We start from the raw sequence: 24,642 nt of genomic DNA, 5'->3' as shown, positions 1-24,642 counted from the left end.
GATCTTCTAGCTCCTGCGGTGTCATCGAGTACAGTTTCGGTTTTGGGAGTTTCACCCCGGGTAGAATTTCAATGCTGCAATCTGTTGAAGGATGGAGGGGAAGCTCATCCAAGGCCTTTTCACTGAATACCTTCTTTAAGTCACAATATTCCTCCGGAATTTTCTCCTCCCCCTTCAGGTTCTCAGTGCCAATGGAGGCCAGTTCAGTGGGATTCTTGAGTTTCGATTTAGATTGCCCCTCCCCTTCTGGGCGCTGGTCAGTACGTATGCGCAATGACCCTCTCCTCCAATCAACGTGGGGGTTCCATTTCTGGAGCCAGGGCAACCCCAGTATTAGGGGCCGCTCCATCCCAGGAGCCACAATAAAACACAAAGTCTCTCTATGCTTCCCCATCGTCACTTCTATTGGTTCCATTATGAAATGTGCAGGGCCGCCCCCAGCTACCGATCCATCCAATTGGCAAAAGGCTATGGGCGTTTTTAAAGTCTTCAGCCTTAAGCCCATTTACTCCACTACCTCCAAGCTGATTGCACACCTTGTGCACCCAGAGTCTAACAAGGCCAGCATTTCCCCTTTGGCTCCCGACGTGGGTACCCTTAATCTCACTGGAATGGTCATAGGGCCCTTGTTTGGACTTACCAGTGAGTCATCTTCCAATTCGGATTCACTCTCTTCAGAAGAGGTTGGAGTTCCCAGCTCCTCTCCTTTCGGAGGGGTGATCTCTACAACCTCCTCTGCTTTAAGCACCGTTTCGCAAGGCTTTGCTGGGGTTTTTTCAGGTTTTCTTCCTCCTCCTCACGCCCCCTTTGGTTCTAGCTTGGCATGGCAATCTGCAGCCCGGTGACCTTCCTTCCCACATCGGAAGCAAGCAGTGGTCTTGGGTTTTGCCGCCATTCCTCCCTTTTGAGGTTTTAAGGCTTCTCGTGGGCTGGTGGGGGAGGATTTGCTCCAACCCCCCCAGTGTCTGTTTCAAGTCAGATCAATTTCCACCTCTGCCGCCAGCACGTACCACAGCTGCAGTTCACTGGGGTCTCTTCTGGCAATACAGCTTTGATATACATCTTCATTCAACCCATCTTTAAAAGCTTCTATCAGGACTCCCTGGGACCAGCCTCGAATATGACACACCAGCTCTCTAAATTCCTGGGTGTAGTTGGCCACTGATCTCTGCCCCTGATTTATGGTCTTCATCCTAATTCTGGCCTTACGTTCAGCAAGTGGGTCTTCAAACCTGGCCCGCAGCGCAGTCATGAACAGGTCATAATTCATCAGCTGAGGGGCATTGTCATTATGCAAAGTCACCATCCACTTTGCAGCTGTTCCCTCCCGAGCCCTGGTAACACATCTAACTTTGGCTGCTTCTGAGGAAAAATCCCCTCCATATTCCTCCATATGGCTCCAGACTTGTGCCAGGAAGAATCCTAACTCCTTGGGATCCCCCCCATATTTTACTTCCAATGGGGGCACCTTTGGAGTTCTACGTCTTCTGGCAATTATTCCTCCCACTGGGGGCCCCTGGGCTGCTGCTGCCTGTTACGCTAGCCCAGGTTGATTTATGGGGGTGGCTGCTCTGATTCTTCTGCCTGGGGCTGCCTCCCCCTCCTCTCCCTCATACCTTTGATCAGTTTGAGGTTCTCCGATAGCTTCATTTAGAAGATGCATGGCTTGAGTTAGTAAAAAATTCTTTCTTTCCTTCTCTTGCCATGGCTCCTCTCTTCCATGCCGACGGGTAGTGGTCACTCCTGGAGGAGGCTTTTCCTCAGGATCCTTCCAACCGACTCCCAGGGACCATTTGGGTTTTACAGCTGGTTTTTCCCCAAGATTTAGTTCTGCTAACAAGTCGGCTTCCCCTGCTTCCTCTAGCAGCAGAGAATCTTGTCCTCCAGTTGCTCCCAGGTCTTCTTGGTCACTGGCTGGATTTGACATTGTGTTCAGATCCCCTCGGAAGAAAATTTATTATTTCTCCGGGTGGGCTGATAATGTGGAGATTCAGAATAATGTCAGCTGGTGCTCCATTCAAAATCCAAGAAAGAAATACTTAGACTCTTTTAATCAGAGAAAAGATATCTTTTACTGGAAATCAAGTGGTAGCAACAAAAGAATTCTGAATCTGAGAAAATAGGCGCATAAATCACATATACAAAGTAATGGCAACGTTCCCACCCCCAATAGTTCAATTGGCTCATCCAATTAAAAGTTGTGTATATCATCATGTGGGCATCTCCAGGTGGTGCTGAGGCTTCTGTCCGTTGACCTTGACATAGTTTGATAAAGGGTTGCAGCTGCGCATAGCATAGGATAGAAACCGAAGCAAGAATGTACACCCCCCCCCAGCTTATACAATGCTGGTTTGTAACACCTCCAGCTCACTTCCCATAACCATTCCCCCCTCCTCCCCCCGTTACTTATGACAGCCGAAAGATGCAAAGCAAAGGAAGAAAAATCTTGAAGGCTGACAAGTTCTCTCCCTTTAAGCCTGACTTTCCTCAGAGGCCCCACGATCTGCTTCCTAAGCAGGATTAACAGAAGCAAAGCAGGAAGGTTGCCATAACTCCACAAGACCTTCTGGGGAATAGACATCTGCCCTGGCGAGAAATTCGTTAATATTGCAACACATCAAGACTAATTAAACACTTTTCATGCAAAACAAGATATTGCCGTGGAAGAAAAAGCTTCTTTTTCCCAGTGGCTGCCATCCATCCGTCCTAATTAAAATCATACCATTCCTCTTCTTAACAGAAGTGTCAGAGTTCGCATTGATCTCTTAGGGGAGCATGGGTTGCCCACAAAAAAGCTTCCTTTTTTTTTTAATTCCTTTGTGAAAAATAATTTCAATTTCATTTGAAGTGACAGTCATATAATTTAGGCCTTTCTTCAAAGCATTTTCACACGTGTATACTAATTTCATACAAATAGCCATGTGACTGAGCGTGTACTACTTCTGTGTTTTTTTTCCCCACTTCCGTTCTGTTGTACCCAATTCTCAGAGACTACCTGGACAATTCCCTGCAGTTTTGGGGGAAAGTTTTTCAGAAGTGCTTTGCTATTGCCTGCTTCCCAGAACTGAGAGAATGTGACTGGCTCAAGGTCATCCAGTTGGCTTTATTTTCTAGCCTTATGCCTTAATCACTATACCAAATTGGCTCTCACTACTTTTATGGTACCACAGCCAATTTCTTGATACAATAGAAAAATGTGGGATAGACAGTACCACCACCAGATGGATTTGCAGTTGGCTGACCAACTGCAGTCAGTAAGAAGTCCTCAGTGGAGCTACATCTATGTGGAAGGAAGCATGCATGCAGTGAGGTAACTCAGGGTTCTGTCTTGGGCCTGGTGTTCTTTATCATCTTCATAAATGATTTACATCAGGGGATAGAAGAGGAACTCATCAAATCTGAAGATGACACCAACCTGGAAGGAATTGGCAACACTGTGGAAGAAAGACTCAAAATTCAGAAAGATCTTGATTAGATTTGAGCATTGGACCCTATTCAACAAGATGCAGTTGAGTGGTGGCAAAAGTAAGGCCTTGTACATAGGCAGGAAAAACCAAAGGACTGGTGAATCATCCCTTAAGTATGAGTCAGCAGTCTGCTGCAGCTGCCCAAAAAGCCAATACAGTCCTTACACTGCATCAACAGAGGAATATCATCAACATTGCAGGAAATGACAGTACTGTTCTATATTCCACTAATCGGGCCACATTTAGAATACTGCATCTAGTTCTGATCACCTCAGTATAAAAGAGAGACTGAGCCCAAGGAGTGCAGAGAAGAGCGACAAAATGATAAGGGATCTGGAGGCTAAATCATACAATTACAGATTAAAGATTAACAGAGATGGAAGGGACCTTGTAGGTCATCTAGTTCAACCTCCCACCTAATGAACTAGGTATGTTTACCCTAATGAAGAGAAAACTCAGGGGACACATGAAAGCAGTCTTCCAAAACTTAAAAGGGCTGTCACAGGGAAGAGGGTGTTTATTTATTGTCTGTAGTTCCTGACAAGAAGCAATAGGTGGAAGCACTGTCAGAGGGAGATTTCAACCTGGAAATAAGGACGATTTCCTGACAATGAGAATGATTAATCAGTGGAACAGCTTACCTCCCGGAGTTGTGGGCACTCCATCGCTGGAGGTTTTCAAGAAAAGTTTGGGCAACCAGTTATCTGGGATTGTATAAGATCTCTGGCCTTGAGCAGGGGTTGGACTAGAAGACCTCCAAGGTCCCTTCTAGCCCTTTGATTATATGATTCTTCGTCTGTACATGATCTAAATTAAACCCTTCCTACTTTTAAACTTTATGTTTATCCAATCTTACAGGTGGCTATGTATGTAAACTAGTCTGTAGTCTAATATGTATTTCAAAAAAATCCTCCCTTTATGGAATGCTCAAGGAAAATGACATAACAAAGAATTCATACATAATTTGCAGAGAGCACCTGCTATCAGAATATTACATTTCTGTCATCTCCCGTTCACAGATCTTTTCTGTAAAATCCACAGTGTTTCTATTATTTTGATGTAATGTTTTTCACAGGCATTTTGCCACGTAAGAAAAACAGAGAAACAATTTTACAATATAAGCCTCTGTCTGCCTGTTTATTTATGACGGCGTGTTCAGGTTTGCATCGTTAAGGGTTACATTTAATTCACATTGTTGTCTCTGCAGATATGTAAAATGGGAATTCTTTAATACTTATATGCATATTAAAGATGTGATGCGGTGTAATGTAGTTAAAAATTAGCCAAGCCTTTAATAACTGCAGAATCAATAAAATGAATTTGCAGCCATCTTATCTTAAATATCTGATTTTAAAGATCTGATAACGGCCAGAGGAGACAAAGGAGAGAGTCTGTAAGCATCTGTCAGCAGCAAGTTGCAGAAAAATGCATGCACCCTAAGATGGAGTTTCTAACTCTTTGCTAAATTTATTGGGTAAATGTCTCTCAGTCATTTTGCAGAAATATCCCAATTTGCTCATTCCTAATAAGACTCCGCTTCTCCCTCTGCCCCCCCAGATCCCTGATGGTGCCTCCCTCGCCATGAGTTTAACAGATAAAAAAGACAACACTTTAAGTAGAGGTAAGTTGACACTCATTTTCTTTCATAAATATCCTTGGATTTTTCAGGGAAGATTTTAAAATATTATCATTATTAAACATTCTATTTCATTAACTAAAAATTAATTACTGTGACAGACATATGTGGGTTAGCCCAATTTGGTTTTTTGAAAAAAAAAAAAAAAGATGGCATGGGAGAAAAAGAGTATGAACCTTTTCTCTTTCCCCAGTTTCTCAGTCTTCTACTTAATTTGCACTCTCAAACAAAAGACGTACAGTTGAGTATCACGGATAGTCTAACTCAATAAAGTAGTGTTGCCTTCATTTTTAAAAAAAATAGTATTGCGACTTTTGAAAATACCAAGGCTTTTGCTCAAATTTGCTGAACAAAGCATTCTGGAGGCAGAAATAAATGTGAGCTAACTTTATAATTGGAAGCAGAATTAGATGGGTGGGAGGTTAAGTAATAGTGGATCCAGAGGGTATAAGGAGTCGCAGCCCAAAAGAAAGAGAGATTCAACCTCTCTTCTCCAGCCATAATATCCCAATTAAAGAATTTTCCCATGTTCTGTTAGGAGGTGGAAAGTTTAACCTCAGATTCCATTACACTTTGGATCCAGTAAAAAATTGGGCTCCAAAATCACTGATGATTCTTCTATGCTCATCATAATACACATTTTTCCTCCCTTTTTTAAAAAAAAACTTTCTATTTATGACTAGGATTACATGTAATTTATTACTGACTAATCCATGAAAAGGAAAACAAACTGGAAATTAAAAAAATCTCCATAAATCATCTTAGCTTTACTTTATTTTATTGATTATAGCTATATAATCAATATGACTATATTTAAGAGGCAAAGTGGGAGGGCAGTTTTCATCTGGTGGTTTCAGACATAGCTTGGACATGAGACTTGGCCCATAGGGATCAGTTGAGCCTGCTCTTACTTATCTTCCTCCCTGTAGTTTAGCAGTGTTCTTGTCCAAGCTCCTTGACATTGTTGCTGAGTTGGCAATGGCATTCCCCAGGCTTATGGTTCTGTGGGACTTCAGCCAGCCTTCTCTGGGACTGGAGTCAGAAGTGGCTCAGATGTTCATAGCAACCATGTATACGGTCCCAACTTATTCAGGGTCTAACTCAGTGGTGGGATTCAAAGATTGTTACCACTGGTTCGGTGGGCTTGGCTTGATGGGTGCGCTTTGCACTTGTGCACACACTTTGCATGCACGTGCGTGCCAAAGGCGCACTTTGCTCAGGCGCAGAGGCATTTCAGTTCACCTCCTGCAAGCCTGCACTCTCCCTGTTACTTCAGCAGCTGCCGCGCAGTACTCTGCTGTGCCGTTCAAAGCAGCTGCACTTCAAAAGCAGGGAATAAAGGCAGGGGTGGGATTCAAATTTTTTAACAACTGGTTCTGTGGGCGTGGCTTAGGTGATGGGCGTGGCTTGGTGGTCATGTGACTAGGTGGATGTGGTTTGGTGGTCATGTTATTGGCTGGGCGTGGCCAACTCAACATCACTCACATTGAGGCACGCATCTCCTCGCCTGGCCTCTCGTGACTGTGGGGATGCTGCAACAGTCGTAAGTGTGAAAAACGGTCATAAGTCACTTTTTTCAGTGCCATTGTAACTTTGAATGGTCACTCCACACAAGCAAAGTACCAGCAAAGGAGGGGGAAAAAACTCCAGAGAAGTTCCAGAGACAGAAAGTCTAGTCCTGCCAAGAATGTAATAAGGGTTAACGGAGAGGAAGTTTCTGTAAGCAACACCAGAATGTTTCCTTCCTGCCTTCCTTACAGGATTAGTCCAGTAATTTCTTTTAACAACTGGTTCTCCGAACTGCTTAGAATAGGTGCGAACTGGTAGAATCCCACCCCTGAATAAAGGTGAGTATGGGAGCCCGGGTGGGCCCAACAGCAGAGCGGCAGAGATAACCGGTTCAGTCTCCGCTGCTGATCAGCGCTACTGGCTTGGCAGAACCGGGCCGAACTGGTAGAATACCACCACTGGTCTAACTCACAAAGAAGGTCTCACATTAAGTTTTTATCTTCTGACAGGTCATACAGGGTTCATACCATGTGGGATATTAATAGCAACCCCTTATGATGTCCTTCTGGTCATAGAATTTTCTGAGGCTACACCACTGCAGGGAAGTAGCACTTATTCAGTTGGTCCACTCCAGGCAACCGATAGACCCAGAGCCATTTCAGAGGGAACTTGAAGTTTTTCCTGAAGCTCTGATGCGTGGTTTGGCTGAGGCCTGGGTTGCAACTTGGAATAGGCTCATAGAAGGGGCCTTGGACTGGAGCTGATACATACTTTGAGGAATCTCCTGAGCTCAGAGAAGAACTGATAACTACTTTAGCTTAAGGATACCTTTGCACATTTGCAGTTTGTGTGCCAACTGTGCCCATTCCTAGATTGGGTGGCCTTGTTCATAATCACTCATACATTTGTCACTTCCCAGTTAGATTATTGCAATGTGCTATACATGGGGCTGAGTTTGAAGACCATCCAGAATTTACAACTGATCCAGAATGTGGCAGCGCAAACATAGTTTCATGTGCCCTTTGATTTATTAGCATTGCACCTCTGCTATGTGAGCTACATTAGCTTCTAGTTTCTTTCCAGGTGCAATTAAAATTGCTGGTTGTTACCTCTTTTTTTGTAAAAGTTTTTTATTTTTTAAAGACAAATACTAACAAACACATCAATAAAACATCAACATGAAACCATCTTCCAAAATACAGCGTGTCTTTTGTGCAGTGTCACAATATCAACAGTCTTCCCCCAAGCGAATCTAAGTTTTAACAAATCTGGGAACATTCAATTTATTTCATTATGTTCAATTATATAATATCATTACATCATATTATCTTACATATTATACTATTCCTTTTATTAGGGTTATTCCTGGTTATTACCTTTAAAGCCCTGCATAGAATGGGTCTATTTGTGGAGTCACTTTTTCCTAAAGGTATCACTATCTTCCACTGAGCTCTCTGGTTGTTTATGTACTGGGAAGTGTTTTATGGCTATTGCAGTGGTTTGCTCTGCAAGCTTGGTTCAATTTAGATTCTGAACTTTTCATTACCAGACTAGATAACATCATCAGCATTTCTTTTCCTATTCTCCTTAGCTTATAAATGTGTTTTATGGTGCTAGGACTTCCTTCCTTCCTTCCTTCCTTCCTTCCTCCCTCCCTCCCTCCCTCCCTCCCTCCCTCCCTCCCTTCCTTCCTTCCTTCGTACTAGTCCTATTGCACATTAGTTATCCATACTTTCTCCTATTCAACCACATTAAATTTGGTGTATTACAAGCCAAGACTTTATCTGTTTGTATTTGGAAATCTCACAATATTTTAATCTGGTCATTTTTTATTAGTTTTTCAGCTATACTTTCCCACCAATTTTTCATTACTGGAACATGATCATTTTTACAGATGTTCCAGTGAACCATTTTGGTCATTGTATTATTTCATTGTTTATCAGATTATGTGACCTTCTTTCACAAGCTGAGCATATGATCTATTGCTTCCTCTGCTTTGTACAATCTGCATTTTGCATCATTTGATGATTTTTTCAGTTCTGGCCTTGATTGTGTTAGTTTGAATAGCTTGCTCTTGAGCAGCCGAAATCAAGCCTTCAGATTCCTTTTTTCAATGTAAGCCATTGTTAGCTTTTATCTTATGCATTTCCCCTCGATGTTCTGTAGAAATTTATCATGCAATTAGTATTATGGTTGTTGAGATTTGAAATTTTTATCCACCTATTCAGTCCTTCGAGGATCGAGGACGAGGAGGAGGAGGAGGAGGAGGAAAGAGGAAGAGGAGGTAGTTTAATCATGAAGTGTTTTAAAGTCCTTCATAGCTTGAGATCATATTACCTGAGAAACTATCTTCTTTCAGCTGTTTCTATCCATCCAATCTGATCTGGCAGGATGGACATGCTCCAAGTCTTCTCAGCCAAAGAATGTCAACGGGTGGGAAGCAGGAGAGGTGCCTTCTCTGCCATAACTTCTGCCTCTGGAACATTCTCCCTCCAGAGATTAGGATGGCTCCAGCCCTGATGATCTTTTAGCAGACCTTGAAAATCTGGCTATGTGCCCAGGCTTGTGGTCTCAAGGGTTTGAAGGCCTCTATTTCCTGGTTATATTGACACCAATGAATTATAATATCTTTGGCTGCTATATGTATTTATTTTTTATTGTATTCTAACTGTTTTAATTGTTTTTATGATTGTTTGCTATCCAATCACTGGTTTGTGATGGGCAGCTATATAAATTGAATAGATAAATAAATAAACTGATAAAGAATAATTGACTCTAGATCACTTAGTAAGCTAATAGTATACACTAATTTTGGGCCTGAGTCTCCTTTATCCTATTGGACATTGCCAAATTAAATCTCTTATTCAGTTTTAGGATGAATTTATTAATGTCACTGCATACTGGTATTTTTATTCTCTGTTTGTTGTACAAAATATGTGCATGGTGTACCAGTAATCAACATTTTTCTTACCTTTATTTCTCTCTGAATCTCCCAAGGGAGCATTCTTTTTTTTTTTTTTTTTGTTTTTGTAAATTTTATTTGAGTTTTCACAAAAAGAAAAGAAACACAATTAAAACATCTTTTTTGAAAGCAGCATAATCCCGGGTTACATTTCTTCCTGCAGACAGGTTCATGCTCATTTTTATATTCTATTCCATATCTTATTACAATTTTACATTTTCTACATAGCTTCTCCCCTCTTCTAATTTCCTCAATTTTATTGTATTTATTTCATCTCGATTCAAATCATTATATTTATATTTTTTGTCTGTCCTGTTTCAATTGTCTATTATCTTTTCTCATTAAACAAAATTTCTCCTGTAGTTACTGATTGGAGTATGACGCCTTTATATCTTTTCCCTAAAGTTATAACACTCAATATAATACATAGCTTCCATTTGGATTCTGTTTGGTACATTCTTAAACTACACACAGTATTCTTTAAAAAAAAAGAAAAAATTATAAATGTATATAATTAAAACAACATTCCATTCCAATTCAATTCTATCATTAATATTAATATTCATTAAAGTCTTAAGATTTTTCACGTTACTTTTCAATTAAATATCATACTTCTATGGGAACAATTATAAACTTTCCATAATCAATTCCCCCCCTCTTCACTTATATTTTATAAAACATTGACTAATTAAAGTATTCCCATTCCTTCCTAATTCAATTTTCTCATTTATTTTATTTCATTTACTTTATTCACAAACATTTCACTAAGTTACACTAACCATTCTATCCCTCATTCTAATCATCCAATTTTCTAAAGTTGTTTCTATTTCAAATATAACAACACAATCTCATGTACCTTTACAGAATCCCCTTTTCAGTTAAATTTTTACCCATTATCTCTAAATAGGTCCTGTTTCTTTATATCTTGCTCCGGACCTTTGTAACTTTTTTTCCTTTCCTTCTTCCTTCTCTTCTTCTCCCTCCCCTTTTTACCCCTTTGTCTCTTTACCTCAACTTCCCTCTTCTGTATTCCCCTTTTCTGTTGCTTTCCAGTATTATACTTATTTTTCGAATTATTTTTCTTTTCTTTGGTTGTTTTTTTAAGTCTTAAATTCTTCATCCTCTTTCCCCCCTTTCCTTTTTCTTCCCCACATAGGGTTACTTGTTCATTAAAGATGGCTTCTTCTTTGTCCCAGTCTTCTTGTTTTGCAGTCTTGTTGTTTCTCATATTTCCAAATCTCCATTTCTAAGAATTGAAAAACGAAGCCAAAGGAACCCTTCCCTTCTTGTGCATCTTCTTGTACTTTTTAAGTTCCATTTTTAATTCATCCAAAAGTAATGCCATTGTAGAAATTTTTAAACAACCACCCGATTGATTTTAGTCATTCAAATATAATAGCCAAAAATCCAAAAGTAATCCAAATACACAAACTGTTTCTTTTTGCTCTTTTTTTCCCCACTTTCTCTTCCTGGGGTTACTATTTAGTTGCAAAGTTTCAGTTAAAATGTATCTTTTAGAAGTCTTATTGAAATTTTACTTTAGATTCTTTTAAAGTCCAGGAAGTCTCCTCCCTCTTCCAGATCCTGCCCTTATTCTTTTTCTCTCCCTTCCTGCTTATAGAAGAAAAAGTTTTTAATGTCCAGAAATCTTTATTGTCCCTTTGGCATTTAGTTATGTTTTCAGCTTAATTGCCTATTGATGCCAAAGCAGATTTTTCCAATTTCTTATTCTTAATTGTCAATATAAGGAAGGAGAGAGAAGAAAAAAAAGCCAAACCTTTCCCTTTTCACTTTCTTTCACTGCTTCCGACTCTTCTTTGGGAGCGATGTTATTTCTTGTAGAATTTAAATTCCAGGATACCTTAGTTATTGCTTTTTCAACTTAGCCTGGTCAGCCAAAACTTTCACTTCTTATCTTCCTCCTGCACGTTCTTTTCCGGTTGAGTACTTCTTTGAGGTGGCCATTTCTGACCACCGCTCCTACCGCCTTCGGGAAAGGGAGTTTGACCAGCTAAGGAGGAGAGATGCGGCTCTCCTCGACCCTGCTGGCAGTCTCCCCCTTCTTCACCACCTCTACGGGGTGGCTTAGCCGCGAAACCAGCCGGCTCAGGGCATTCTAGCAGCGAGCCCAGGCAGAAACCGTGTACGATCATGGATTCCTGTCTGTCGCCAAAGCCCTTCAAACCGGAAGTCCACCCAAGGGGGAGCATTCTTAAGCAATAACATGTGTTTTGCTCTGTGAATAGAGCTTAGAAAAACTTTTATCTGAAAGGGGAACATAAATCCCAGTCCTGTTTCCAACTGCAATCTATTCCAACATGAAAAGCTTTATTTATTTATCTGTTATCAATGTTTATATCTTTCTCCAGCCCTAACATCTTTGGGCAAATAATAAGAGAAAACATGCAAAACGGGGGGAGAGAGAGAGAGAGGGAGAGGAAGAGGGAGAGAGAGAGAGAGAGAGAGAGAGAGAGAGAGAGAGAGAGAAACATGTAACAAAATGCTAAAAATGAAAAACCCAAAGCATATTTGAATAAAAGATTCTTCTAGTACTTCAACATGTCTATAATTTACTATTTATTTCTGAAATATAATTACTAGTATAGCCTGTATAGAATTTATGGACCCATGTAGCACCAGAATTTCCTTTAGTATTCACACAGCCTTTTTGTCCCTTCTAGTGGAAAATGTCTATGGTTATCTAGTCATGATTGTCTAGTGAAGAATGGCTTCTAGTGGAGACCTTCAAAAGAAAACTGCAAGCCTCCAGCTTTATTGTCATGCTCCTCTTCTCTTCCTTGTGCATCTAAGAGCAGGATTGGTGTCATCCCTACAAGGCCAAGAAACATATGCTCTATGTGCCTAAAACTACTTTTATTAAGATTAGCTTACAGTAATAGACTCTTGCTGGCTTGAATATGCTCTTCCTCTTATTCTCTTTTTTATCTTCATGTGAATTTTGTGTGTGTGTGTGTGTCTTTTTTACTCCTCTCCCCTCATCTAAGCTTGCTCATTGCCTTGATAATGGATCTTTCCTTTCCTTACTCTCCACAGTTGGGCAACCTGAGGTCCCATGGTCAGATACAGGATGCTGAAGCTCTTTTACTATGGCTTCACTGGAAGTTTTAAAGAAGAGATTGGACAATCTTTTGTCTGAAATGAGATAGGGTTTCCTGCCTGAGCAGGACTAGAAGACCTCCAAGGTCCCTTCCAACTCTGTTATTCTAGGCTAGGCTAGGCTATTCTGTGCTATTCTATTCTGAGTTCTTTCTCTGCTGCCAAAAGTCAATGGCTTACTTTCTCATCATTTTGATAAAAACACACAAAAATAGAAGGGTAACCTCTAAGATAGGTTTAAGATAATCAAGTAAAGAAAATAGTCATTCCTCCTTCCTACAAACAACAGGAAAAAAGAAAATCCTGGGCCTACTCATGCCACAACACAGGGACACTTTGCACTACTACTGCTCCTCTAGTGGCCTTCGAAATAAAAAAAAATAGCAATGGAACACCCAAAAAATATACAGCTGTTACAGAAAAGATATCTGAGTCCTGAGAAAGTACCATAAGGAAAAAACTCCAAACAACCCCACTTTGATTGGGTTAGATATACTGTGAAGCGGAGAGAGGCTTTGACTGGATTTTCAAAATTCTGCTACAAGACTTTAGTTCCATTAAAGTATATCCCAAGACACCTTGTGGTTCCTGGTTTCTGACTTTGTCTACCTCAAAGGGAAAACCTTTGCCCTCAGCATTCTTAGAAAGGAAAAGAAAAGGATGGGAAAATTGAAATATGTTTTAACCCTTCAAGCAATGCAGGAAAGAAGGGAAGGGAATGGAATGGGAGGGAGGGAAGGGAAAAAGAAAGGAGAAAGGAAAGGAAAGGAAAGGAAAATTTGGAAGTTTGGACTGGATATAGCAGATGGTCTGAGAATATTATCAGTGATTATAATCAAGCAAACCAAGTGTTTACAGCTCTTTGTGTTTGCACCTGTATTGCCAGAGAGGCTGTTTTTGGGAGGGGGGCATTTTGTCTGCCTTTTAAAGGTTGTTGTTTTAAGATTGAGGATAATAGCTCTGTTCCTCTTGGCTTTAATATTATATTTTAATTTTGTTGTTTTTCAGTTTGGATTCTGGTATTTTGTTTTGTGTACTGCCTAGGGGAGCTCTGTTAGAAAAGAAAGCTGGTAGAGAAATGGATTATAAATAAATACTGTCAGGTATTTTTTCTCAGAGGAAATGGCAACAATGGTAAAGGGCGAATTTTTCTGTTTGAACTCCAAGGAAGAGACATAGATACCTATTATTCATGGAAATGAAACCATATGGGCTTTACCCTATGAAAGGTTTGGCAGTTCCAAATTTTATAGTGGGGGTGCCTTTTATTTTCTTGGAGGTTTCCAGTATCCATTTGGCTAGTACAGATCCTTCCTAAGAAATCTCATGGCATAATAAATCCCCCAGACTCTGAGAAATAATAACCCTCTTAAGGCATTATCACTGCAGGCTTGCAAGTTATTGTTACTTCAGGTGGGTTTATAATCCAATTTAAATTTTACATTACAAGATAAAGCTCAAAGGCAATCTTCATTCCTAAAGATGTTCTTTTTCTGTTCAAAATGAAACTAAGAGAAATTTCTGTAGCTTGGAAGTAATTGACCTATCATGACATTGCTTTGTGGTGAGTGACTGCATTTTGCAAAGCTGGCGTGTCTGTGGCAGTTGGGAAAAAAATAAGCTACAGTAATTTATGTTGGTGAATCCTACCATTCATCTAAACGCCTTCAGTGACATCCACAAAACTGAGTAGGATTGATGGCTAGACAAAAGAAAGACAGAACAGAGACACTTAGCGCCCTGTTCACTGCAGTGCATGACTTTCTTTGAATAGCAGCTAGCAATCTAAGGGACATAAAAAATACGTATATGGATGTCCAAAGAGCAGCAAACAGTATTTTGGCAGAGCTATAAGGAGGCCCAGGCCTGGAGCCATCCATAAGTACAATATAACTTTGGTCATCAGACTGGATGTTATGAGGTCATTTTCTTTCCTTTTTTATAAACAGCATGCTTCTTGACCCTTGTTCTTCAATGGCTGTCTTTTCTATTGTGACACATCAGCTATCAATCTCAGTCAAGTTCAGATCCTGGGCAGAATGGCTTTTAGCTGGATAAGTGGTTTACCAGTAAGCAGGTCAAGTTTTCAGCAGTCTCCATAGTACCATGGAACTGGAGCTGACCAAACTGGTATTGGAACACCCCAAAACTATTGATGGCAAATTTCAAAAGTCATCAGTGAAGAGACACATAGCAACTATGCAATCCTATTTTATTTTTCCCTAGAAAATAAAACATGTGAACAAAAAGAATGTGTGTGTGTGTGAGCACATATGCTTGTCTGTCTGTCTATCTCTCTGTCTGTCAGCTGGACATGAAAGTATTCTTCTTCTTTTTTTGAAAATTTTATTTGGGTTTTCACAAAAACAAAATACAAATAAAACATCTTTTTTGAAAATAGCATGGTCCCAGGTTATCACTTCTTCATACAGACACAAAACTCAATTTCATGCTCATTTTTATATTCTATTCCATATCTTATTACCATTTTATATTTTCTAAATAGTTTTTCCCTCTTCTAATTTTCTCAACTTTGTTTTGATTATCTCAGTTCAAATCATTATATTTATACTTTTGTCTGTCCTGTTACAATTTCACATTATCTTTTCTTATTAAGCAAATTTTTCCCTGTAGTATCCATTCAAGCTCTTATTTAAGCTTCAATGTATAGCTTTAAGATTATAGCATTCAATATAATACATAACTTCCAATCGAATTCTGCTTGGTACATTCTTAAAATAGACACTATATTCTTAAAAAGAAAAAATTATATATATATATATATATATATATATATATATATATATATATATATATGTGTGTGTGTGTGTGTGTGTGTGTGTGTGTGTGTGTAAATAAAACACATTCCATTCCAATTCAATTCTATCATTAATATGCATTAAAACCTTAACATCTTTAACATTTCTTTTCAATTAAATATCATACTACCTGGGAACACTTATAAACTTTCCATAGTTAATTATTATTATTTTCCATATTTCTCACTTATATTTTTATAAATCATTAGTAATAATTAAAAATGTTCCCTTTTAATTCTCTCAATCATTTTAATTCATTTATTAACAAACATCCCACTGCATTACAATAAATATTTTATCCATCATCATATTTTCTAGAGTTATTTCTATTTGTAATATAAGAAAGCTATCTTATGTACCTTTGCAGAATCCCTTTTACAATTAAATTTTCACCCATCATCTCTAAACAAACTTATGGTTACAATCCTTATATCTTTTCCCTGTTTCTCCATTTCTTGTTTCTGTCTTTTACAACTTCTTTTCCTTGCCTTCTTCCCCCTCTTCTTCTCCCTCCCCTTTTTACCCCCTCGTCTCTCTACTTCTAACTCTCTCATCTGTAATCCCCTCTTCTGTTGCTTTCTAATATTATACTTATCTTTCAAATTGTTCTTCTTTTTGGTTGTTTTTTCTAATCTTAAACCTTTCACTCTCTTTCCCCCCTTTTCTCCCCCCACCATTTAAAATTATTTGATCATTAAAGATGGCTTCTTCTTTGTCCCAATCTTCTTGTTTTGCAAGTGTTTCTTGTTGCTTCTCATAATTCCAGATCTCCATTTCTAAGAATTGAAACACGAAGCCAAAATAACTTCTCCCTTCTTGTGCGTCTCCTTTCCATTTTTAAAGTTCCGTTTTCAGTTCTTCTAAGAGTGATACCATTTTAAAAACTTTTAAACCACCACCCAGTTAATTTTAGTCATCTAGATGCAAAAACCAAAAATCACCAAGTAATCCAAATAATCCAAGGCTGTTTCTACTTGCTTCTTTTTTCCACTTTCTCTTCCTGGGGTTCTATTATTTTGTTACCAAGTTTCCATTAAAATGTATCTTTGAGGAATCTTGTTAAAATTTCACTGTAAGTTCCTTTTAATTACAGTTCCATTCCTAATTCCAGGCAGTCTCCTCCATTTTTCCAGATCCTGCCCCTCTATTCTTTTTTTTTCTCCTTTCCAGCTTTTAAAAACTTTTAAATGTCCAGAAAACTTTATTATCCCTTTGACTTTTATTTTCAGCATAGATGCCTATTAATGTCAAAGTGGATCTTTTTTTCAGTTTCTTGCTTAAGTCTCTTAGCTGTCAGTATAAGGAAGGGAAGAAAAAAAACCTAATCCTTTCCCTTCTCTCTCTCCTTCGCAGCTTCAAAATCTTCTTTGGGAACAATGTTGTTAAGTTTAAATTCCAGGGTACCTTATTTGTTGCTTTTGCTGTTTGACCCGGTCAACCAAAACTTTCTCTTCTTATCTTCCTCCTGCACATTCTTTTCCGGTCGAGTTCTTCTTTGTGGTGGCCATTTCTGACCACCGCTACAACCGCCTTCAGGAAAGGGAGTAATGGCCAGCTGGGGAGGAGAGATGCGGCTCTCCTCAACCCTTCAGGCAGTCTCCCCCCTCTTCACCACTTCTACGGGGTGGCTTAGCCCCGAAACCAGCCGGCTTGGGGCACTCCATCAGCGAGCACGGATCGAAGCCTCGGAGAGACGAGATTTTGGTCTGTCGCCGAAAAAGCTCAAACCGGAAGTCCTCAGGACATGAAAGTATTCTTATGGTGTAGGCCATAATTTTTACCCAACATTTTTTCCTTCAAATGGGCAAAACAATTTCCCTCTTCAATCTTTACTATATCACTTTAAAGCTTGTCTGATCCTAGAGATTTACAGTGTTGGAAAGAATCAACTGAAGAGAATAGTAGAGAGGCTCAGGGTAAAACCTCATTTTTGGATTTCCTCCTCCAACAGAGATTTCCTCTCTACCTCATGAAAAAGGCCTCTTTGGCTCCAGAACTCATTGTGTCTTTCATTGTTTGTATCTGGCATAAGGTAATGAAATGAGCAGCAAATTTCTGTTTATTTTACTTGCTAATATAAGCAATTCACTCACAGCTTGCAGTGACCACACACAGTATAAATGTGTTTCAAGTATTCTGGATAACTTTTGCTGTAAATGAGTAGATATAAATATCCTGTTGCTGAAGTATGTGTGGAAGTATACTCTTACATTATTATTATTTTTTCTGTACTGGGTGCATTTCTTACTGTGTTTCTATGGCCGAAGCCTAATATAAATAATATTAGATTCAATAAACATTTAATATTTATATATTACATTTAATAGTTATATTAAATGTGTGTACTCATAAACTTGATAACAAAAACTTGACTTGATTTAGTTCTCCTCTGATCAGACTTCTACTCCAGATATGTACCTAAATGCAGGTGGAAAGAATTGATTAGACTTCCTTTAGTTATCAGATGTAATCTGATTCTTTCTAAAAAAAAAATCTATTTAAGTGATTTTCAAGGAACTGATAAATATTCAGTGATAACAGGCAGCCATAGCCAAACATGACCAGACATAGCTTAGAAATTGAAACGCAAAACCGGAATCCAATATACATTCTCATCTCAGACCCATGCATCTAGTTCTCAAACTATTAAAAAAAAAAAACTTTTAAAAGCCAGGTAAAAATTCTTTGAAGCTTTAAATAGAGATTCCAAAGCTGACAACTTAGTTAATCTTTCATGGAATAATGGCACTCAGGTTCATTTTTGAACACAATAAGCTGACATGCTGATCAGTGGTGGGATTCCAAATTTTTTACTACCAGTTCTATGGGCATGGCTTGGTGGGTGTGCCAGGGGAAGGATACTGCAAAATCCCCATTCCCTCCCCACTCCTGGGGGAAGGTTACTGCAAAATCCCATTCCCTCCCTACCCCACTAACCTGCTTTCCAGCTCCATTCTCCTGTGCAGAGGAACAAAATATGACCCAGCCAATCAGCTGGGACTTGGGAGGCAGAGAATAAATGGGGGCGGGGCCAGTCAGAGATGGTATTTGCCGGTTCTCCAAACTATTCAAAATTTCCGCTACTGGTTCTCCAGAATTGGTCAAAGCCTCCTGAATACCTCCTCTGATCATCTTCAGTAGTAGATATCCTTTACTCTTGAAGGGAAAAAAAAAAACCCATGCAAAATAGTACACTAAGCAAATTCTTCCTTTGCTTTTCTCCTTTTTTTTTTTCCAGTAAAAGATTTGGATACTGAAAAATACTTTCATTTGGTGAGTACTCTGTTCCAAGAACAGTCCAGGAGATTACTCTGCTATTCTAGGTGGGCCAGACAGATTTTCCTTAGAATCTTAGCTATTCAGAAAAAGGACCCCACACATCAGGAAAATGCATGAGTGACATGGTATAGGTAAATGAAGTCATATCCAAATCACAACAACTTTATGCAAAGCTGAGGAAAGAATTGCAAAAAATAATTCTATGGTTGGGAGGCAGGCCTACTCCCCAGTGTAGCTATAACCAAGTCTGTTCCTAGTGAAACAAGCCCCCACACACACACATTTCCCCTGGTTTACAGTTTAGTAATATATAATGTAAGGACAGTAATGCTGCACATGGTTTATTGTAAAGGCAAATATAAGAATGCTTTCCATATGCACAATGTATGCAGAATGATAAATTTGTCATCCAGTCAGTTTATTGGCTTAGGATCAGACTCTTTGGGGAGGGGACAGTTTAGACCTTTGGGGTTCTTGCGTTGTTTGTGTAACAGGATAATAATTGAACACACAAATTTGGCAGAAAAAAGAAACACATTCGGGTTTTTTTTTAACTTAGTCTCAGTCATAATTTTGCATGTATTTCTAACCTATTTTATCTTCCTGATGATTGCCAGTTATCAGACGGGAAAGAATTGTTGTATCTAGTGATGTTTTAAACAGCCAAATTCATTGTAAACTGAATCTATTGCAAAATTCTTCATTCACTGAAAGAGAGGGGAAAGGAAAGGAGGAGGAAACAACTAATACAGCTGGCAATAGCATAAATTATATTTAATATTGTTCCATTGTTCATAATCTCATTGCTCTGGTTTATAGCTTAAAGAAATAGTCTTTCTTCTTTTTTTAAAAAAATTAATGCTTTGTAGTCAGCTGTTATATTTAAAAAAACCTTTGTAAGTGTACATCATCTGTTGGTGAATTGATTTGTTCTTTATTGTTATTGTTATTTGGCCATTGTTCAGGTCCTTCCCACAGATGAACTAAATGAAAATAAAAAATCGTATCGACAAAGTCATAGAAAAAAAGTTCTTCCTGAAATCTACCTAACCAGATTGCTTTCCACAAAGGTAGGACATTAGGGGTGCATTGAGTGAAAAGATATATATCCTTGGTATGAAATTATTGATCCCAGATGTCTGCTTTGGCATATTACAAATGTTCCAACCGACTAACAAAATCATGTTCAACTAAAATTAACTCTGAATTACCCAATGTTTTACATTACTTGAGAAAATAGCTATCCTTATGATTAAAAATGAAATTTTGTAGTGAAATTTTGTATATTTTTTCTGTAAATAAAGTTTTATTACATTTAATGGAACTTGTTTTTAGACAAGTATGCATGAAATTAAATTGCATTTAATAAAGAGTAAATACTCATAGTAAATTGCATTTAGTAAGGAACATGGTAGTTCACATGGTTAGGACTTTGGATTATCGAGCAGCAAGCCCATGTTCAAGACCCAAGTGCTGTCGTGGGACAGAGTAAGTTCCTGTCCTTTGCTCCAGCTCCTGCTAGAGACATGAAATGAGCCCCCAATTGGGCACTGCCCAGGCGACAATGATGTCACCAGCCAATCCTTTCAACCCGGAAGCACTTCAGTGCTTCTGACATGAGTGCAATGGGAGTAAAGAGTATATTTCATTGAACTCAGTGGAAGTTCATTAATATATTTTATTACTATAATGTTGGATTAAATCAACTCAGATTACTATGTTTATAAAAATCCAGGTTTTATAAAGTAAATAAAAAAGACTGTTTAGGATATTTCATTATTTTCTAATTTTGTGATACTAGGTTATATTCTATTATTGTTTACATATTGCATTAGATTTTAACCCTGCTGTTTTCATCTTGAGAATTTTTTATGATGTGTTACTAAATTTTGGGCATAGTGAATCTGTATATCATGACTGCTTTGAGGGTTATACAGAGTTTCACATTTATTACTGTGAACTGTAATAAAATTGAAAATCATAATAGGCAGAACTGAATTCAAAATAAACAAATTTATTTTTCCCTACCTATTGTGTTTTTGTTAATGTTTATGATTTCTTTAACTTACAGCTTTTTGTATTAAGCAGGTAAAGTGATTGAGTGAAGGATTAAGCTTTTGATCCTAGACTACATATCATATGTAGATTAACAAATATGTGCTGACTAAAACCTTTATTCTACACCATATTTATTCAGCTAAGTTAGACCTCTGGTCTATTTATGTGTCATATTTCTATAATAATCAATACCCAAAGCAGTTAACAGTAAACATTAATTTTTCCAACACATAGCATAAGGTAAAGATCAATTTGTGAGAAAAACAGAAATAAATCTTTAAAATTCAATATAAATAGCATAGCCTAAATAATTGCAGAACTGCAGCTCAATGCTTTTCAAATTCACACCAGACAAATTCCAAGTTATTGAAATACTGCATCCAGTTTTGGTCACCACGATGTAAAAAAAGTGCAGAGTAAAACAACCCTACAAAGAAAATCAAAACTAACAGTTCGTTTATATTTTTAAAAAGCAAAAGTTTTTACAAATGCATATATGATTTGATTGCCTATTTGTACCCTATGACTATATTAAGTGTTGTACCTTATGATTCTTGATGAATGTACAGTATCTTTTCTTTTTATGTATACTGAGAGCATATGCACCAGTTAGACACCTTGTGTATCTAAACACACTTGGCCAATAAACAATTCATTTCATTCATTCCATTCCATAAGTTCAGTTTCTTATTTTGTCATTAAAATAACTGGAATGGGAAGTATGTTAGCATTTCTTCCTCTTCTGTGTTTTATACTATAGAAAAACTTAGTTATCTTCTGCAATAATGGTGAAGAGTTCAATCTACTTTGAGTTTCAGTGCTAATGCTTTTAATGGACTTGGACACAGATGTTGGCTAGAAGCCAGTCTGTAATTCCAGTGCTTTGTGATTCATAATTGGAGGCGAGATCACAGAATTGCCAGGGGTTTATAGTTTTTCCCACTGTTTACCACACAGAACAATCACAGATGTGCTCTTAGATTCCAGAACCAGAGAAGGAGAATCTCAGTGCCAAAAAGGATTAAATTCTAACTAAAACTAATTACTTCAGTACACACAAAATTAACCCAACTCTCACGAAAGATTCCTCCCTCTTCACTCAGTCATGTTATTTCAGATTTCTTCAACTTAGTCTGAAAAATAGTTAAAGCTTATTATTATTTTATTCATCATTGTTAGTCCTTTCTTAGTCCAAGGTTTTTTTTTCTATTCTTCAGGGCACACTGCAAAAATTCCTGGATGATTTATTCAGAGCCATTCTGAGTATCCGAGATGACAAGCCACCTTTGGCAATTAAATATTTCTTTGATTTCTTGGAAGAGCAAGCAGAGAAACGGGGAATCTCTGACCCAGACACATTGCACATTTGGAAAACCAACAGGTTTGGAAAAGAAGTTCCATCATTTCTGTCTTATACAGGTCTACTTCTATACAGGCCTTTAGTTCCCATGTAGTTTCTCAGGGAGAAGCATATGAATGAGAGGAAATGGAAATGAAGCTGAATGAGAGGAAATTGTAAAGGAAGCAGGAAATAATTGCAGAACTGCAGCTCAATGCTTTTCAAATTCACACCAGACAAATTCCAAGTTATTGAAATAGTGCATCCAGTTTTGGTCGCCACGATGTAAAAAAAGTGCAGAGAAAGACAGGAAAGATGATTAGGAGACTGGAAGCTCAAATATATAAAAAACGTTTGCTGGAATTGGGTATCTCTAGTTTAATTAAAAGAAGGACTAGGGGTGACATTATAGCACTCTTCCAATATCTCAGGGGCTGCCAGAAAGAAGAGAGAGTCAAGCTATTCTCCAGAGCACCTGAGGGCAGGACAAGAAGCAATGGGTGGAAATTAATCAAGGAGAAAAACAACCTAGAACTAAGGAGAAATTTCCTGACAGAACAATTAATCAGTGGAACAACTTGCCTCCAGAAGCTGTGGATGCTCCAACACTGGAAGTTTTTAAAAAGATGTTGGATAACTATTTGTCTGAAGTGGTGTAAGGTTTCCTGCCTGAGCGGGGGTTGGACTAGAAGACCTCCAAGGTCCCTTCCAATTCTGTTATTCTGTTCTGTTCTGTTAAAAGTTCAGAAATGGATAAATATTATGAAATGTCCATATAAATTTATGTATTTTTAGTACTTAAAAAATAACAATAGACTTTTTATTAAATGTGAGAAAAGATCCCTTTGGCATATAGATTACCTGATTGAATTGGCAGGAATCTATAACATTTTTAGTTTTCTACTACATACAGTATCTTCTCAAAGCAAGAAGATCTTAACCTTAAAGCTCAGCAGGGGCAAATCCATTCATGTTATTCTACCAATGGACAGCACACTTCTGCAATTTAAAGGGACAGGTCTGTACAGGTAGTCCTTGACTTACAACCACAATTGAGCCCAAAGTTTCTGTTGCTAAATTAGCATTTGTTAAGTGAGTTTTGCCCCATTTTACGACATTTCTTGGCACAGTTGTTAAGTGAATCACTGCAGTTGTTAAGTTAGTAACGTTGTTGAGTGAATCTAGCTTCCCTACTGACTTTGCTCGTCAGAAGTTCAGAAAAGGTGATCATACTTGACCCTGGGACACTGCAACTATCATAAACTTGAGTCATTTACCAAGTGTCTGAATTTGATTACATGACCATCCCATAACAGTCGTAAGTGTAAAAAATGGACATAGGTCACTTTGTTCGGTGCCATTGTAACTGAACATTCACTAAATGAACTGTTGTAAGTCAAGAACTTCCTGTACGGAATCTTTCTTATGGTGTGGAAGCCATATGGCTTATTGAGCTCTAAGGAGATATTTTTGCACGATAGAATCAACTGTAGAAGTTATAGATTAATCCCTGTATTTAGCAAAAATAGAAAAGTTAGAATCCAAAATGGAAGAAGGATGTTTAGACAATAAATATGGTCGAAAATCATTCCCATTCAGCCAATTTCATCAACTCAAAGTCTTACAAAATCAAAATCTAAATACTAACACTTAACGTATTATTTAATTTGTTTCACCCTGTAATGGAAAGATGTAAGACTGAACATGATAACTATCACTGTGAATTTTGTTCTATAGTCTACCTCTGAGATTTTGGGTCAACATTCTGAAGAACCCCCAATTTGTCTTTGATATCGACAAAACTGACCACATAGATGCCTGTCTTTCTGTAATAGCTCAGGCCTTCATTGATGCCTGTTCCATCTCTGACCTGCAGTTGGGCAAGGTACGTAATGGCCAGTAAGGATGATGCTTTCATCTGCTCTTCCACTCAACAATATTTTAGGTTGTCTTGTGAGTAGCATCTGTATGGTAAAGCATGTTAGGGGGGAAGGGAGAAAAGTTAATGTCCACGTCAGGAAAATGAGAACCAAAATTGAAAATTTAACTGATATATATACATTTGATTCTGTTTCATCACTATTTAATGTGATTGTTCCGGATGTGCCATTTATGTCATAAACAATAATGATCAAATATTAGAAAAGTCAGGCAAATTATTGACCATTTGAAGGTTTGATTCTACTGTTTACAATACTTTACCCCCTGGGCTAAGAGAAAGCCGTCCCCATCTAATGTTACTTTCTATTCAGTACCACCAACTTTTTTGTAAGGAAATAATAATAATAATAATAATAATAATAATAATAATAATAATAATAATAATAATAGTAATAATAGTAATAATAGTAATTAATAATAGTAATAATGATGATGATGTCAAGATCTTGTGACAAAGTTTTGGAATGCAATACCCTGGATATCACGATTGTGGAGAAGAAAAAAGTGTGGGTCAT

The 24,642-nt window shown here is 38.0% G+C and overlaps 1 protein-coding gene across 2 annotated transcripts in view; it reads left to right on the top strand.

The window, feature by feature from the left end:
* PLXND1 (plexin D1) overlaps positions 1 to 24,642 on the top strand; it is a 180,526-nt gene that overhangs the window by 144,274 nt on the left and 11,610 nt on the right. For both annotated transcript variants that reach the window (XM_026678521.2, XM_026678519.2), the window contains exons 29-33: positions 5,025 to 5,088; positions 18,749 to 18,783; positions 19,755 to 19,859; positions 22,065 to 22,228; positions 23,924 to 24,071. In XM_026678521.2, the coding sequence (XP_026534306.2) occupies positions 5,025 to 5,088; positions 18,749 to 18,783; positions 19,755 to 19,859; positions 22,065 to 22,228; positions 23,924 to 24,071 (516 nt within the window). The remainder of the gene's footprint in view (positions 1 to 5,024; positions 5,089 to 18,748; positions 18,784 to 19,754; positions 19,860 to 22,064; positions 22,229 to 23,923; positions 24,072 to 24,642) is intronic.

The sequence above is a fragment of the Notechis scutatus genome, chromosome 2 (assembly GCF_049901735.1).
Source record: "Notechis scutatus isolate UNSWTSFEM ecotype Mainland chromosome 2, rNotScu1.2, whole genome shotgun sequence".
In the NCBI taxonomy this organism is placed as follows: domain Eukaryota; kingdom Metazoa; phylum Chordata; class Lepidosauria; order Squamata; family Elapidae; genus Notechis; species Notechis scutatus.
This window is presented reverse-complemented; position numbering and strand designations above follow the sequence as displayed.